Below are 13516 nucleotides of genomic sequence, written 5' to 3'. Positions count from 1 at the left end.
TTCACATTATCTTTGAAATTATTTGAACCTGTATGACGTATTCAGACCACCTCTACAGTCACAAGAGCTCAAACTTGATTTTTTAAAAAAGAAATTTTGATAAAAACCGTTTGTGGGCAGCCTTCCAACCATGACATCAGTCTTACGACATTTACCCGAGTTTGCTGACATCCTCAAAGAACGATCTCAAGAGCTGAACTCTCCTGCCTGAGAGGGCCAGCAATGGTACGATGCAGTCAGTAATTAGTAAATCGACAGCTGATAATCTGGGGGTTGGAATGGTGGAGGGGGGGAGGATAAAACCCACCAAGAAGCAAGATCTGGAAATGGATGAAAGAAGGATATGAATGAGAGGATGATGGACAAGCTGAGGAAAAACAGAGGAGGAAAAAGAGGAACCCAGAGCAGGAGTAGCAGTAGCCTACAGAAGAGATTTTCTTTGTGTGATGGAAAAAAGAAAAGAAGTACTGATTAAATATTAGTTACGACATAACTTTAATCTATGACCAATCTATGCTCCTGGGGATATCAGTATGAAATCCGGTGATAACTGCAGAGATTACAATGAAACACGATAGCCTGCTTTCTTTTCCTGTCAGCTCTGCTCTATCATCTTCCTGATCCATTCCTATTTTCTCTGCCTAGACCTGCCCAGCTCCTTCTAAAACGAATAGGAGCTTTGCCATCGACTTCAGGAGGAGCACAGTTGGGCCACACCGATGGATTACCACAAATTGAAGCCAGCCTGGGCAATGCGTTTGCTGAAGGGCCGGTTCCACTGCAGGAAGCAGGGGACATTTTACTGACAGCATTAACGCGCTGTGGAGAAATAAAACTACCGGGTTCTGCCCTGCTATGGAGCAACATGGCAAAAATTGCAGAATCCACAGTATTACCCTACCCACAGTTTTCCATTGACCCTAATTATAGCTTTGTTGCTAAACCTATGTAATTTGATTTTCAGCAGCACAACAAAAAGACAGGAGCTCAGCAGTTCCTGGAGCAATTGCACGCAGTTTGCTGGACAAATGTATTTTGCTCGTAGCCAGGAATAAGCTGAATAACAAACTGCAAAAATACATGTCTAAATATGAGGTCTCCAGCTGGACTGAAGGGCAAGAACGAACACCAGTTAGTCAGAGCCACCCTGCCCAGAGCTCAGCATCAGGCCCGGATGTTTAATGCTGATGACTGCTTGTTACACTAGCAGCAGGTGGTAGATTCAGCCTAGGCCACGATGCCCTTGCACTTTTATTCCAGCTGCAGTTCTCCTGTATTCAGAGATAACAGAAGGCTGAAGCACCACTGATGCGGCACTTGAACCTTGGGTACGCAACCATAAAAGCACAAATCTTTTTCTGCTTGTCTTGGTTATTCATCTCACTTGCCACTTTAAAGGCGATTTTATAACTCAGTGTCTGCAGGTTGCTCAGCCCCCATCCTTGCAGATCTCACTGCTCAGCATGCTGGTTCTGGCCAGGACAGAGCCAGCCTTCCCCACAACAGCCCACTCTGTACCTGAGAACAGCCCACTCCGTGCTGAGAACTCATAGCCTGACCAGCACCAATATCCTACCAGAACCTGGCCTGAAATCAGTAAGCCACTTCACAGCAGATACCGTTCTTGAATTGTAGCTCTCCAAATAAATTATCATTTTATTCAACACATGAATTCTTCTTTGGATCCTAAAGCGTTCTGTTATTCCCACCCGTACGTGTCCCCGTTGGCTTTGCTGCTCAAGGCTCTGCCCCCATTCTGGCCTACCTTATTGTTGCCATGCAGGTGTAACCCTCAACCCCAACAGATGAGTATCGCTGGGGAGCACCAAGTCCCTCTGGCTGCTGCATCCCTCTCATGGAGGCTCACAGCAAGCAGCTGAGTACCCAGCAGGAAGGCCACGCTTCCACCTCAAAGCGGTGCAAATCCAGTCACAAATCCAATTGAGATGAGTTTAAGTAGGCAACTGGGCTTTCCACGAAGGAACTGAGGTGTGGCTGAGATCCTTCCTGCCAGCTCATTCTTCACCACCAAAAAATGTTTGAGGGAACTAGGCATTCTCTGCTACAGTGAGAAGAAGCAAGGGACAAGATTTCAGACCATTATTAATTTTGTTTTACTTTCTAAGGCAGCATGACTGAAACTTGGATTCTAATTATCTCTTTTTTTTTCCTTTTTTTTTTTTTTTTTTTTTAAGTAGAGATGCTGAACCAATTCCCATCAGTGCTTTTCCTAAGTTCAGAAACAAAGCTGCCTTTAAAATGTATTTTTCGGATTCCAAGCCAGTTATATTAGAACAGCGACCAAGACAAATCCATTCCACGGCGCTCTCGTTCTGTGTTCAACAATAAATAGGGGGAAAAAAAATACCATTGAAATGCCAAATCCTGCAAGGTGCTGAGAAATGCAGACTATTGTCTGAGCTTGCACTCTGACCCTGGCTCACATTTGTTGGCTAAAGCAGAGTAAGCACACATGGTACTCGGAAAGCAAATCAAACACAATTTAGAAAATACATTTGGGCAGATAAAAATAATGAAAGGTTTACCACTTTGCAAAAATAATACGCTCAGTAGAAGACAGCCCCTCGGAGCCTGGTATGTGTCAACATAACAACTTTCCATGCTTAAATTTTCTAAACTGCATAATACAGACATTTATGGGTATGTGCTTCAAATGTAAAATAATCTCTTTGGAAGAAGCAGACGATTGCTTTTTCTGACACACTGACGGGGAATAATGTTCATTGTTTATGCATTTGCTCAAGCACTGGAATTCCACATGGCTAAACGTTACTTCATCAGATGTATATCAGTTTAAATTAGCTCAAAATCCATCCTAATTTTCATTCTGAGATCTCAGTCTTCAGAGGAGCTGATTTATCAGGGTGGTTAAGTCCAGATGCACTACCAATAAGCCGGGAAAGACAAATAAGCCTCTTGGCACAAAACAAATGAGCTGAGGGGGAAAAAAAAGAGCTCAGAGAAAGTAAGAAAAGAAAAAACCTGCCAGTGAGAAGAATGCAGAGTTTCAAATCCCTTCTGCTGTCCTGCTTGGATTTCTTCTTGCCCCACTTTCCTATCAGCCCCTCATTTCATTTCCTTTTTTTTTCACATTGCTTTCCTAACCACCTTCCCTGCTCCCATCCACTGGCTCTCCACATTTCCACTTGCATTTTTTTTTTTTTTTTTTTTTTGACTTATAAAACTTACAAACCATTTAGAATGCCTGAAAGAGAAAGTTCAGAAGCAGCAAAAAGCTTTGTGAACAATCAGATCAATGGCAGCCACCTGAGTACACGTTTAGCTCCCAGCAAATACAAAGGAAAGCACAGGAGGACCTTAAAATGAAATGCAGCTGGCAGCAAACCCCTTATCGTCCTTCTGTTGCTTGTATCAGTTTTCTGATTTGTGAAGGCTTTGTTTGAATGAAGGAGGAACGAAAAGCTTGCTCAGTGCTGGTGCTGGGCTAGAGCTTGTGACCAAGTGGTGGAATAACTGCCCTTAAGGACTGTGCAGGTAAAGGTAATATCCTTCCAGGTAAAACCAGGTCTCCTCAGTCAGGGAGTGTCCCAGCAGGGAGAAATCCTTCCTCCTGCACAAGCTCTCCTTTTATGATGGCTAATTAACCTGGTGTTACCTTAAAGATGTACCGTAATTTTCAGCTCTGACTCAGTTCTTATTCATTGCTATTTAAGGACATGGGAGAGATAACTTGTCTTGTTTTCCTCTGTGCTCCTGTCATTTGGCTTGGGTAGAGGGTTAAGTGAACTCCGAGAATTTAGTTCTCTTTGATGCTTACAGTTTTATCAGGCAGTGTGACTGTGCATAAGGCAGCCTGTGCCACGTATACTGCCATTATACTCCTCCATTCTTGATCTTGCTGCTTTGTTTCCTGTCACGCTCCCAGGAGGTCATAGTTGGGGTTCATTCACTCCCTCAAACACCTTCTCAGATATTCAAATCCCACTTGTGTTATGCACTTTCTTTCAAATCTGCCTGGATCCCTTGTGCAGAGTCAGGCCTTTCCTGCTCCTCAGATCAGCACTGTGCTGGCTGAGCTCCAGCTCAGGTAATTATACCCAGCTCTCCTTAACGCTTCTCCACTTCAGATGCATTCAGAGAAGTTATTCTGTACTTTCTTCCCCAAACTGCTTCATAGCATTGCAGGTACCAAGGACAGATGAGATGGGTACTTCAGAGAGGCTGCACATTTCGTATTAAGGATAAACCAACATCTTCCAAAGGTTGGCTGAGAGCATTGTCATGAGAGACATCTTCCTTTTTCTTTTTTTTCCCACTGAAATGCTATTTTAAGTGAATAGCTGTCATACAGACTAGAAGCTGAAGGACAAACACTTGGTCCAGATTAACCTGCAGTTGCTATTTGAACATGGAGACTTCTTGCTCTACATTATAATTCTGAGCCTCGCCTAGATGCGTTCGGTGCCTCGTGTCACTTGAGCTGGTTGTCACAAGGCGCTCACAAAAATAGATGGCTCACTTATTGTTAGCAATATCAATAGAGAGGCTAAAGGCAGAATGAGCACTGCTAGAGGTAATGCTGCTATTTCAACCACAAGGCAAATTACAAAGCAAGACAAATAAAAAACTTAATTTTGCAATAAGCCATGGCTCAACCTGCTTGCTAACACCCTCCTTCAACCCCATGTTTAACCATAGGCAGCTCAGAATGTACTTTCCAATGCAAGAGGATTCAAATAATCATATTTAAGACAAGAAAGAAAAATATTTTTTTTTTTCTCTAAGCATAAACCATAAACTGAGGTCAATTGCGGAAAGAATATGGAGTATAGAAAGAAGAGGGTGAAAAATCTGCTTGGTAGGTGATGCCCATTTCCTCCAGGCTGTGGCCATGAGCACTGGCTGTAAGCGCTTATGCAAGATCATCTAGCTGCTCACTGCAGTGCAGTTCTGCCAAGGCAAGAAACAGAGATTCACACTGCAAGCCAGTACATTACAATCAATTCCAGCTCCCTCACCTTGGAGGAATCTGAGCTGTTCCTGTCAGTCAGAGGTGGTTACCAGTTCAGGAAGAAGTGCTGCGCTCAGGGAGTTTTGGGAAGACAAATGATTCAGGAGAGGTTTATGCTCATGAGAAGTTTAAGGAATGTTTTTCTAATGTAAACTCAAGGGCTTTATTTTCTCCATGGACCATCTATCTGAGATGGATTATCACAGAGCGGTCTTATATAATTGCTGCTGGTTGGAGTGGAGTTTGGAGCAAATCATCTCTGGAGGTCTACTTGATCCCAAGTTATTCTATGGTTATTCTCCAGCCTCCGTGCTACAACGACAGCCTGTACCTGGAAAGAAGCCATCCATGCCTCTCGGCACTCACAAGGAAATCCTTCCCTCCAGAGAAATTCCTACCAGGAAAAAATGGAAAAACAAACATTCGCCCTGTGCAAGAGTGACATAAACTATATTCAGCATTTGTTGCTTTTCTCTTTCTCCAAAATCTTCCAGGTTTTAAAAGCTACCAGGTCCAGCTCAGCTTTCACATAAAAAAAAATCCAGCTATGCTGTGACTGAATGTGGATCAGGTGCTGAATTGGCTTCTGCAGAATGGTCACAGAGTGACCATCACAGACCTCATCTGTTAGCATCCACCTGGTGGGGATGGCTTCTGCCCTTGTCCTAGAAGGAGCTGAGGGGATGGGAGAAAGCGAAGGAAAGGGTTGGACAGAGGTCTGTGGAAGCAAACATCTGCAACCGTAAGCTGGGTTTACCCTACTGCAGAGTTGGAGTAGCACAGTTCTTGTGCAGTTTTGACGACGGGACTTGGCTAGTGCAAAAACAGCTGGTGCCAGGTTCAGTTTCTTCCCCTTCTGCTAAGCAGAGCTTTCGTGCAAAAAGAAAACGACCCCACTGTTCTCAGTAACATTCTCCTCCCATGCAGTTCATTGATACACAAGCAATAATAAATCCATATTTAATGTACTGTTGACTGCTTTAGAACTTAAACAGCAAAAGAAACAATGTAAGCAAACAAGCACGTACCCTCACATAGCTAAACAGGGTACTCAATACTGGGAATAACTAAAAGCAGGGTTGACTAAGGAACTAAATAAAACTGTAACGCACCACTGTAAGGTTTAAGTCACATGGATATTTTTTTGGTAATCTTTATAAGTGGAAACCAGGAATGAGTGTGCATGTTTGCACATGACAAACTACAAGAACAAACTCATTTTAGGATTCTTACTGGAATCAAAGCGCTGGGGATGAGGAGAGAGTCGAAGTACAGAAACGTGATGGAGAGTTCAAATGTTTATAAAGAAGAATTCGCTTTGTAATGACATCCATGTAGAGCAGATGCAGTTAGCTTACATTACACCAAGAGAGATGAGTCTAGTGATGATGATGCTACTACACAAATAGCTAGTAAGAAATGCTATTGGTATTATTTCACGCTCAAATATTTTCAAGAGGGGTGATATCAGAGTGAAGGCAATTCCACAGCTTCATAAAGTTCAAAATGTTTCTTTTTTTTTTGTTTGAAAACTTTGAGCATCAAATAGGTTTTGTAAAAACTGCCTTATCAGGGCCAACTCAGGATGCTCATTGATTATTATGGATTGAGATGTCTAACAGAAGAACAGCAAAAGTCTAAATTTCTACAGTATCAATCATCCAAATATTTCAAGTATTATAAAAATATTACTTGATTGAATTGCATCAGACAATTATATCCATCTTATTAAAGAGAAGCAAAGGCACTGCAATCACAGGTCAAATTTTCAGCAGTTCTGCCAGCCTTACTCTTTACAGGGTCCTTACACACTGAGTAAGATCATTGTGATACAGGACCTGGGACACCTTGCTTAGTTGCTTATGGAAGAGACCCAGACTGACGATGCACATTTTTGGAAATACTGTAACAGTGTCCTGTTCTCAGAATTCCCTGAGACAGCTCTGTACTTTCTTTAAAAAAAAAAAAAATTGCTAAAAAAACCAAAGCGAATGCTTGAACTGCTGCTTTACAAGGAAGTCCTTTTTATCTGCATGATTGTTAACATTTCCAGATGAGTGAAAATGTCCTGAGTCAAACTTTAAATAAACATGGAAATAACCATTAGTGAGTGAGAGGTGCCTGAAAAGATCACAGATGGTATAGAAAGGGATATCTTGAGTGAGTTGTGGTTCAGCTGGGGAAAATCAAACAAAGGCAGCTAGCAGCCAGGGGACATCAGAGAACCATGAAAGTTGCTGAGGATGTAGGCAAAAGCTGTGTAGTGCTGTGGGACATCAGGGATGTTGAAGAAGAGATGTATGTGGAGAAAGGTCTCATGGTGATACAGCAAACCAGAGGAGATGTTGCCATGACAGAGCTGTCTGAGAAAGCCTCACAGTGCTACAAAATGCAAGCACTGGGCCTCAAGATGATGATAAAAACCAGAGAAGGCTGAGAACTACTGCGGACAGAAGGCAGTCAGCTGTCTGGGGAATTCAGTAACCAGGGATTGTTGCTGAATGCAGTCTGATGAAGACAGGCTACAACTGCAGGGTATAGCTTACAAGGATGTTTGAAATAATAAAGTCACAGTGTGTCCATATTTAATGGAGAGTAACACATTCTGCAGGAGATCACAGCATGTTAAAGGAGAATGCAGAAGTACTTAGAAACATGCCAAGAAAAAAAACGTATTATATCATGAAACGGGAAAAAAAAAGAAAAACCTCAGCTAATGACATTTATTGCTGGAGTGCATGAGGGAGAATCTGAAAAGCTCCCCAGCCTTAGGAACCTTCTGGGAGCAGCTGCTGAGCCTAAAGAAGGTTAAGCATGTTAGAGAATGAGAGAGCAACCGTAAGATGCCAGAAACAGCAAAACAGATTGTGAGTTGAATGACAAATGTGTAAACTGCTAGTTGTTATAAAGGACCACAGTGTCCAGAAACATTAGAGACTACTGTTCTGTTTCTGGAGGCACCCAAGAGGAATGCAAGTTGAAAGGATGTTGGGCATGTTGAATAGCATCAAGAAACATTGGAGAAGGCCACAAATACCTTTAAGGTGGGGGTCCAGAGAAAGGCAGTGAATTAGTGAAGTGGTTGGCTATGCAGTCACATAGGAACGGAGGGAAGGTTGTGATCCCCCACAGGCCCAAGATACTAGGAAAAGCTCAAGAAGGAATGCAGGTTGCCAGAGGGACTGAAAAATCCTGCATATAAACTAGAGACAACAGAAAAGCTGTGAGATCTGTCAGGAAACACAAGGTAAGGTCACAGACTGAAACAAGTCAGATGTCTGGTTTCACCACTTGACTAATAGAAGAAGGATGTGACCCAAGATAATCCTACCCACTTCTCTTTTAGAGTGTAGAAGAGAATCCCTTCCAGTACTGCCTTAAAGTAATGAATGATTCCTCTTGAACAACCAATGCCATGTATGGAAAATAGCTATCTACACTATGTCATTGTATGCATTTAAACTGGGCCTTGGAAACCACAGGAGGGTAGGAGAGCAAAATAATCTCTTTGGGACAATGGAAATTTTACAGGCTAGGCTGTACCTACCTCTGCTTACTCACACAGAGAGCCCTTCTGCCCCTCACGGCACAGCTGTGCAGCAGGCAGACATCGCTGCTCTCTCATCATGCGTTTGTAAAATACTAATAGAGAAGAACAGAGCTGAACATATGCTTTATTCATGAAATCTCCGGCTCCACAGCGCTAGTTCTGAATGGAATAACATGGCTAATGTATTTATAATTCATGGTGCTGACTGGCCATGCCTCGCTCAAGAACATGGGCAGGACAGGGGGACTCAGCCCCCGCCCGGCAGCCCAGCTTTGCTGAAGAGACACTTACTCTGTGTGAGACCTGCTCCTTGCTGCACAGCTTCCTAAGGGAACAATACAGCACATCTCCCTCCCTCCAGCGCAGCTCAGCCTCAGGAGAGGCATTCTGCAGTCTGCATTTGGGTGGGGAGGGAAAGGGGAAGGAGACAATGAGTTGTTTTTCACAAGATCTGCTACGGAAGGCAGCAAACAGCAAGGTTTCCAACCTTTTCCCTTTGTTTGCCTTAGGTCTTCTGATTTCTATATCAGGCTCTGGTTCAGCTTCCATTAGCGCTTCCTCATCAACATCGTTAACAATGGTTTCCTCACAGAGGGTATCACTAGGATTATACTTACTGCCAGAATCCTCTGGCACAAAATCACTGTCTGAGTCAGAGCAGAGAAATAATTAACCCTCATGATACTTCTCTGAGGAATGAATGGAATACATAATAAGATTTATGGGGCATTTAATTGATCCTGCTCCTAAGGAGAAGAGCTTCCACACACTGAACTTAGCATTGCCACTGAAGAGTGAGGAGGTCACTGTGCCAGTGCTAGAAGTCTGTGGACTGCACTACCTTGATTGCCTTAGCTACCTTACATGTCTGAACAGCAAACCACCTGTTTACCACTGGTCCTGGATTAGATCATGGTTTTGTTACCAAAAAAACCCACTACCAGTGTCAGCAGATTCTCAGCTACTGTGAGGGTGGATACAGAATAGGACTATCTTACTTGAAATTATCAACACCTGATTTGAAAACGGCCTTCAAACACTCCTGAGCATATTCTCAATCCGTAAGACTAGATTTATGATTCAATCTACAACTACTGCAGAACTGCTGGAAAATTTGCCCTGCGTGTGAGAGGAGTGCTGCCCACAGAAGAGAAACGGCCATCAAGGTTTGCACAGATTTGCATGTTTTTGCTGTTTTCAGCTCTAAAGATAAGAATTTTCCTCCCCTCAAGAAAATAATCAGTTACTTCAGTAGAAGACATTCCCAAGCAAAGCGAATTAACTTACTTGGTCCAGAAGCATCCCCTCCCATAAGCCGATAATATGTCTCAGTGGGATTGGAGCAGGATAGTACAGTCCTAGCTGGCAGGGAGGGATCTCTAGAGAAGAATATATCATATAGATTTCTGTCTGCAAAAAAACAGCAGCCTGCTAAGATCTGGAAGCCTCAAAATCCTTTCACTTCTGCCGGGAATTTAGTTCAAAGCAGCTGCATGTAAATTTTGCATGGCAAATGCTACGCTGGCAAATCATCCTCACGATGCTTGTTTTTAAGTCAACAAGAGTAAACTGTATAGAAGAAGAGTTTGCTTTAGGGCACTGAGATTTACTCTAACTGTTTTAAAAGAAAAATGAAAACAGCCCTATGAAAAAAAAAAAAAGAATAAAGGATTTGAAATATGTATGAGCAGATGCACTGCTTTGCCTCATCTCTTTGTGCCGCATAAAGGGGACACAGATTGGCTGAATCTTGATAAATAGAGATCTGGTATAGAGATTTCTCAGAAAACATCAGCTACCATTCCCAGCTCCTGTCCCTCCCATCCAGCAGGAGGTAAGAGGCTGAGATAGGGAGGCAGTGTCAGCACCAGGCTGTGAATTTCCTGCAGGCCTCTCATCTTCCTCCACGCCCTAAAACGAACAGAGCAGTAGATATTTCCTCATTCACTCACAATCTTTTCATACACGTTTCTGGTATCTGCACAATGCCTAAAATCCTGCCACATGAAAGAAGCGGACACTTTCTAATTCATTCCTAAAGTAGATCGCTTGAATTTTTACTTATTTGATTTGCGTAACAACAATAATTAAAAAAAAGAGATCACGAAAAGTTGCTGATGTAGAGAAGAAAATACTTTAGCAAGAATGCAGTTGTCAGGACACATTTCAAATCTCATTAGGAATTAGCCCTTTGGTATAAAGTCACAACCCTGACGTATCATTTATACAACATTCTCCCTGCTCCCACACCTATACCCTGCCAAGCTCCCCTTCCCTATTTTTAACACGCTCCAAATTTTATGAAAAAGCTAAATTTACAGATTTGAAGTTAAAATTTCTCTGCAGACTAAAGCTAGTCGACGGGCCAGGTAAATACTTGCTATTTCCTTGACAGGGATCGTAACAGCAACACCATATGTCGGAAGTATGGAAGCACTTCCAGCACAGATCCCAGCTTTTGCATATGCTCTACGTGGGCCTGCAAACCTGACAGCTACAAAAGCTCTGTATCAGATATATGTTATAGAAAGCTGCCATACTGTAGGCATCAGAGGAGCAATGTGCATGCCTGTGGTTGTTTTAGGAACTGGCAACGCCAATACTGAGCATCCACTTTGACACTTGGTCAAACTCAATTGTGAGCTCCAGCTGCACCTACTCTTGACCAAGAACCAACGCTCAGTGGAAGTGCAGGAGCTTGCAGAGGCTTTGCTTCGTGCTCGAGGCAACAGCTGGTCTTCACAAAGTTTTTTTTTTAATGTTGTGATGATGAGAATGGGACTATGGGATAACAGCTGTGCTACTGCGGCTTCAGATGTCATGCTGCCAGCCAAGTGGCCCAGCACAGCCCTTGTGTGGAACAGGCCCTGCTCCATCCTCTTCTGACGCAGCTGAGGGGATAGAAGCTGCTGCTGATTCAGATCCACTTCCCCGGCTCAGCTCATCCTATTTCTTCCTGTGGAAATCACCACCTCTTCAGCTCTGCTTGCAGAGGCTCGTGTGGGCACCCCCTAACCTACTTTTGGTCAACCTGAGCCAGACTTAGCTTAAATGGATTAAGTGGGAGGTTTTTGCTAACCCAGTTTGATTGAAGTGGGTTAAGGGGCATCAAGCATCTCTGTAAACAGATTGGGAGAGGGCATTAGTTCCTGGGAAAAGGCAGTGACAGGTGGCTGGGCCTACCGACCCCTTTTACCAACCGCTAACTCATGGGGATGCTCAATCTTATGGTGCTCAAACATCTTATGGGCTGAGGTAGTTTAGTCTTAGAAATCAATGTAGTAGAAGTACCTTCAGCACTTTCACCACCTATACAGTTATTCTGGGCCAGATGACTTCAGAAGGTATTGCCATAAGCATCTAATACGGCCTGCCCGTTCCATTGGTTGTACTATTCAGTTCTATCAGCCATAGCACCATCAACATCACAGGTAAATCAGACTTAAGACGTGTCTATTCAGTAGAAAATGTCTCTATTTAAATATTAACGTAAGAAATCAGGGCACCTCCAGTCTGTACAAACTGATGATCTAACCCAATCCTATGCATGCACAGAAACTTCATGTAATGATGACATGAAATCTGAGTAGCTAGTGCTAAGTGCTTGTCTGCTTCCTGTTTGACATATTGGTCCATGAGCTGTCTACCAGATGTGCTCCTCTTTACCCTGAAGGCGATCACGAGGACTGCTATTTCACTCTCAAATCTCAACAATCAACGTTATGACAAGATACAGTCTGCACTCCAACATATGTCTCTTGCATAACAAGACATTCATTTAAATGCACTATTATGCTGAGGGGACTAAACTGACCACTTAACAGGAAGGGATATATATTTCTAGCTATCAAAAACAAAGAACTTAACAAGAACTGCATCAGAACAGCATACAAAAATGAAACAGCAGTTTCTATTAAGGCAACATGGCCATATGTAGGGACAGTCCTCCGGCTCATGCAATGTACCTATATAAACACCCTAAGATAGAGCAAGATTAGATTAAACCATATTAAATGGCCAGTGTTTTTTTCAAATGGTTAAAGCAAACTAGCACATAATGCTGCCTTGGGGAAGGCTATGGCTATAATGTATGGCAAACAGAGATGATGGCACAGCCAAGGCTTCCGATTCCCCAGTGACCCAGAGATTTGTTTGGAGTGTGTTTCCTTTCCCAGAAATAAGGCCACTGGGGAAAAAGGAAGGAAATTAATGGGCATTCAGGTCTCATCCTGACTAGTTGCTGTGACTTGGCTGGGACAGGCACGTAGATTTGTGAACAACAGCCCAGAATCCTGTCAACCCCATGCAGCCTTCATTGCCATAAGCCATACTTTTGCTCAGTTACACCAGTATTTAATTATGCTGTTGTTAGGACAACATGAGTTTGAATCACTTGATTAAATGCTTATGTACAAAAAAGGTAGGAAATTAGCATTGATGTAATTAATCATATGCTGTTCAGCCCGGCAAAACCATTAACCAAGCTGTTTAAAACATAAAACCCATAGAAAGCAGCAGTGTGTTTTGTGCTCCTTCAAGAGCTGCAGAATGAAAAAAAATGGTAGCTCAGTTTGGCATGTTATAACCCATCCAGGAGCATCAACTGCTTCTGACTGCAGACTCAGTTCTCATGGGTACTGAGGCTCAAAAACCAATGAGATGTCAAAAACCACTGAGCTGCCTGTCCTCAAGATCAATCTGCACCCTCATGCACATAAATAAGCCCGCATAATTAAAGTTTGCATCAGTACAAATCCCAAGCCGTTTTAGAACATACACACACAAGAATGGAATGTGTAATCACCATGCCCATGCTTTTCCTTTAATTTCACCAAGGGAAGATATTTTGAAAGAACTGACTATATCTCCTTAAAGAACTAAGCATTCCTGGCAGTAATAATTGCCTCGTAACTAACTCCTTATTAGAACTTTTTTAGACCTGTATAACTCCACTGACTTTATGTTGCTCTTGT

The 13516-nt window shown here is 42.8% G+C and overlaps 1 protein-coding gene across 7 annotated transcripts in view; it reads right to left on the bottom strand.

Annotated features, from left to right (window-relative positions):
* The window catches only part of ENAH (ENAH actin regulator), a 106526-nt gene extending 104597 nt beyond the window's left edge, over positions 1 to 1929 (bottom strand). For 2 of the 7 annotated variants that reach the window (XM_090134987.1, XM_090134988.1), the window contains exon 1: positions 1766 to 1915. In XM_090134987.1, coding sequence (XP_089991113.1) covers positions 1766 to 1857 — 92 coding nt within the window. In that variant the 5' untranslated portion in view covers positions 1858 to 1915. Of the gene's footprint in view, positions 1 to 1765 lie in introns of all 7 variants that reach the window. The other 5 variants (XM_090134979.1, XM_090134978.1, XM_090134981.1 and 2 more) reach the window with 5 other exon arrangements.
* Between the last annotated feature and the right edge of the window lie 11587 nt (positions 1930 to 13516).

The sequence above is a fragment of the Phasianus colchicus genome, chromosome 2, assembly GCF_987193195.1.
Source record: "Phasianus colchicus chromosome 2, bPhaCol1.hap1.1, whole genome shotgun sequence".
Taxonomy (NCBI): Eukaryota; Metazoa; Chordata; class Aves; order Galliformes; family Phasianidae; genus Phasianus; species Phasianus colchicus.
Note: the sequence above shows the minus strand (reverse complement) of the source record. Positions and strands in the feature narration are given on the sequence as shown.